At 62.3% G+C, this 4,690-nt stretch overlaps 1 protein-coding gene across 1 annotated transcript; it reads left to right on the plus strand.

The window, feature by feature from the left end:
• The first annotated feature begins 1,000 nt into the window (after window positions 1-1,000).
• Window positions 1,001-4,208, plus strand: Adra2c (adrenoceptor alpha 2C). Its single transcript, XM_031339427.1, has one exon. The coding sequence runs from the start codon at window positions 2,323-2,325 to the stop codon at window positions 3,697-3,699; it is 1,377 nt and encodes a 458-aa protein (XP_031195287.1). The 5' UTR covers window positions 1,001-2,322; the 3' UTR covers window positions 3,700-4,208.
• Window positions 4,209-4,690: the final 482 nt, after the last annotated feature.

The raw sequence follows: 4,690 nt of genomic DNA on the forward strand, positions 1-4,690 counted from the left end.
GCCCTTCCCCTCGTCTTCCTCAGGCTCCTCACATCTCCAGAACTAAGCCACTTCACTTCAGGGAGCATTTTCACATAGGAAGCATCCCATCTGAAGGAGCATCCACATTCCTAAAGAGCACTCTGTCCTAGGGAGCATCCACACACTAGGGACTACCTCAGTCCCTAGGGAGCATGACCCACAAAGCCTTTTCCTAATAACTCCTCCATATCCAAAGGTGACGATACATGCTGTCACCTCCTCCTTTGCTTCTAGGCTAGGTTGGGGTTGGGGGGAAGCTCCAGGGCTTTGATGGGGCTCAGTTTGGAGGTGAATAGCCAGACATGAACACCATAAGGCCAGGCCTACTCTCACTCCAGTGTACTGATGATGGAGTCATTCGGGGGCTTCTGCACAAACCAGCTGAAGTTGTTCTGATCAGTGGTCCCTGTTAGGGCCTCAGGTAAGAAGGACCCATTAAAAACCTTGTAGGTCACATTCTCAGATGACAGCACATGGCACTTTGCTCCACCTGAGTTAGAAAGTGGCCAGGATGGGCATCAGGAACTGTGTTCTGCATGGGCACAGTACTCAAGATAGGCTATGGTCTAAAATGTTTGAAGTCTGCCTGACCCTAGTTGGACACCCCTGCCCTGATGGTAGGCCAGTGGGTTGGCAGCTCCCCTCCCTTTCCTGTCTATCTGACCTGTGTAGAGAGGTCCTGGCCAGCCTTGATGGAGAGAATGGTACTCCTTCAGTCCTAGCATGGAAACACTAGGTCTGGGAAGTCCAGTTTATTCTCTTGGCCACATCCTCCCTGTAGACCTGGGGCTGCCTGGAGGCAAAGACCAGTGCCTAGCACTCAACTCAGGCCATGGAACCTCTGAGAAATTGACATATGGGGTCTCCCCAGCATTTGCTCACTCTCTTCTTTTAAACCCACTCCAACAACCCTGCATGGGGCTGGTCAGTTTTGAGTTTGTCAAAAGCGCAGGTCTGGAGCGTCCCCTCCAGCTGTGAAAAGCGGGGTCACACAGCATAAAGATTAAACTTCAACAATTGCCAACATAGATATAGAGCTTGGGAGCTTGAACTGGGCCTCCACTGACACCGTGGTTATGATTCACGATCCCGCAGCACTGAGAGGGTACGCAGAGGAGGGAACTGAGGCCGACTGAGGAGGTGGCTTTGCACGGGAACAGGGACCCTAAGCTCCAAAGGAATGATGCACACTAGCAGTGTCGCCTGCTCTGCCATGCTGCTACAGGTTCACCTTCCAATCAGGCCGCGGACCCCGAGCCAGCCCCTTGCGAGCCGGTGTGCGCGCCCGCGCGCGCTCCGTCGCCTGTAACCGAGTAAGGTGGAGACTACGGTCTTAGAAAGAGCAGGCTTCTAGAACTCACCGCTCAGGCCAGCCCGCGCTCAGCCTGGCCCCACAGGCTGCAGTCGGCCCTGGAGGGGGCGCCCTCGCCGAGTGCGCGCCCTGCGCCGCCGCCTAGGGCTCCTCCCCGGCGCCGCCGGCAGGTTCGCCCAGGCGGCCGCGGGCTCCGGCTCCCGGCCCGCTCCCCCCGGGCCCGCGGCACGGGCCTGCGGGGCGCCCCGCCCCGCCCCGCTGCGCCCTCCCCGCTGAGCTACTGGACTCAAGTTGGAAGCCGAGCCCGGGCGGCGGCACTTGCGCCAAGCGCTCCGCGGCGGCGGAGACGCAGCACCGGCGAGCGGGGAGGGCGAGGCGGCGCCCGCACGGCCAAACCCGGACCTCGGGGGGCGCCCGCACTCGGGAGCTGCAGGAGGACCGCAGGTGTCGGCGCCCAGCCCCGCAAAGTAAAGTTGCAGGGATCCGGACGAGCGGCAACCTGCGCCCCCGGCTCGCTTAGCCCCAGCCAGCCCGTTAGGAAGCAGAGCGTCCGGGCCGCCGCCTGCAGCCTGCAGCCCAGCCGGGGACCCGGACCGTGGAGCCGCTTGCGTGCACCAGCTTGGACACCGCATCTCCGTGGGCTGGCGGCCGGGACGCTCCCACTGAACCCAGGACGAGGGCGGGGCTGCGCAAGGACCCGGGACCTACCCCCCTTCCCCCTCACCGCCGCGTCGCCGCGCTCTCTGGGCACCTCCAGCTCTGCACTTACGCGCGCGGCAGCTGCGGGGAGCCCGGCAGCCACGCTCTCAGGCGCGCCGCCCGCCCGCCAGGCCACCACGGCCGAGGGCCGGCTGCGGGGCTTCGTGGCCCCCAGCCGGCGCGCCGGAGGAGCAGGCGGCGATGCGGACGCCGACCCCGGCTGTGGGGCGCCCGAGCAGCCGAGGCTGCGCCCGGGCTCCTGGCAGGACCGCGTAGCTCTCGGGAGGACCATGGCGTCCCCAGCGCTGGCCGCGGCGCTGGCGGTGGCGGCGGCTGAGGGCCCCAACGGGAGCGACGCGGGCGAATGGGGTAGCGGCGGGGGTGCCAACGCCTCGGGGACCGGCTGGGGGCCACCGCCGGGCCAGTACTCCGCAGGTGCCGTGGCGGGGCTGGCAGCCGTGGTGGGTTTCCTCATCGTTTTCACCGTGGTGGGCAACGTGCTCGTGGTGATTGCTGTGTTGACCAGTCGAGCGCTGCGCGCCCCGCAGAACCTCTTCCTGGTGTCTCTGGCCTCAGCTGACATCCTGGTGGCCACACTGGTCATGCCCTTTTCGCTGGCCAATGAACTCATGGCCTACTGGTACTTCGGGCAAGTGTGGTGTGGTGTGTACCTGGCACTGGACGTGCTCTTCTGCACCTCGTCCATCGTGCACCTGTGTGCCATTAGTCTGGACCGCTACTGGTCGGTGACGCAAGCGGTAGAGTACAACCTGAAGCGCACGCCGCGCCGTGTCAAGGCCACCATCGTGGCCGTGTGGCTCATCTCCGCTGTCATCTCCTTCCCGCCTCTTGTCTCGTTCTACCGCCGGCCCGACGGCGCCGCCTATCCGCAGTGCGGCCTCAACGATGAGACCTGGTACATCTTGTCCTCCTGCATAGGCTCCTTCTTCGCGCCCTGCCTCATCATGGGCCTGGTCTATGCGCGCATCTACCGCGTGGCCAAGCTGCGCACGCGTACGCTCAGCGAGAAACGCGGCCCCGCCGGCCCCGACGGCGCGTCCCCGACCACAGAGAATGGGCTGGGCAAGGCGGCGGGGGAGAACGGGCACTGCGCGCCCCCGCGCACTGAAGTGGAGCCGGATGAGAGCAGCGCGGCGGAGAGGCGGAGGCGCCGGGGCGCGCTGCGCCGAGGAGGACGGCGGCGAGAGGGTGCCGAGGGGGACACGGGCAGTGCGGACGGACCGGGACCCGGACTGGCGGCCGAGCAGGGTGCTCGGACGGCGTCTCGGTCCCCAGGCCCCGGAGGGCGCCTGTCGCGGGCCAGCTCGCGCTCCGTCGAGTTCTTCCTGTCGCGTCGGCGCCGGGCGCGCAGCAGTGTGTGCCGCCGCAAGGTGGCCCAGGCGCGCGAGAAGCGCTTCACCTTCGTGTTGGCGGTGGTCATGGGCGTGTTCGTACTGTGCTGGTTCCCCTTCTTTTTCAGCTACAGCCTGTATGGCATCTGCCGCGAGGCCTGCCAGCTGCCAGAACCGCTCTTTAAGTTTTTCTTCTGGATTGGCTACTGCAACAGTTCGCTCAACCCGGTCATCTACACTGTCTTCAATCAGGACTTCAGGCGCTCTTTCAAGCACATCCTCTTCCGAAGGAGGAGAAGGGGCTTCAGGCAGTGACCCTCTGGCGGCCTGGACCCGGACCCACTGACCTCCTGGACAGCTCCGAACTCCGGTAGACAGAGGGACCAACCAGTGTGGCCTCTCCAGAGTCCCTGGGCGGACTTCAGGGCGCAGTGTGGGATGTGGCCAGCAGGAGCTGGGCAAGAGACAACTGGGCCTCGGGGAGTGAGGAGGAGAAAGGGAGACCCTTTGCCTTCCCATCTCAGCGAGGGGCTGTGGCTAGGTTGTGCATCCAGTTCCTGAGACGGCTTTTGTGGAGTGTGGCTATAAAGCTAGGGCTTTAGAGCGAGCTCAGACAACTGTACCAAGAAAGGAGCACCTCCCCCACCACCACCTGAGTCTTCCCTGTGAGCAAGGGCTGACTTCCTATGACCTGAAAAGGCATCTGTCTGGGGGAGGAGAGATAGCACAGGCAATCTCTGGTTACTGAGAGTGGTTTGCCAAACACAATGACAGCCAAAACAACCAAACCATTTTTTTTTAAAAAATAAACCTTTGTAATCTAAGTGTCAGGTGCATTTGGTCAGTCCTTAAGCCAGGGTGTGAGAGAACTCTCCAGATCTTCCCCTGAGTGCCCCCACACAGGCACACACCAGGGCATAGAGTGCTCTGAAAGCTGAGTTCTAACTGCCTTTCTTTCACGAGGGAGAGAGGGGTTGAAACGGTTAAAGGCTTTGGGTATACGCAAAGTATATACTCAAAATTCTTTTTTTTTTTTTTTTCAAGTGGTTCTGAGGCAAAGGAATGGAGGGCCTCAAGCCGATTCCAGATTTAGATTCTGGGGGGTGTCCTCCTCACATTCCACCCCTGTGCGGCCCCAGGCATCTGCACTTGGAGCTCCGTGTAGTTCTGGCAATCCTGCGTGCTCTTCTGGTTGCCTCTTGAAGTGGGCAAGGTGGGGTGAGACCTGCCCCAAGACGTCTACCTCCACAGATGGGGTGGACATGTGGCCAGATTGCTTTGCTTAGTTGCTAGGTGGTCAGACTGA

The sequence above is a fragment of the Mastomys coucha genome, unplaced genomic scaffold (genome assembly GCF_008632895.1).
Source record: "Mastomys coucha isolate ucsf_1 unplaced genomic scaffold, UCSF_Mcou_1 pScaffold22, whole genome shotgun sequence".
Lineage (NCBI taxonomy): Eukaryota > Metazoa > Chordata > Mammalia > Rodentia > Muridae > Mastomys > Mastomys coucha.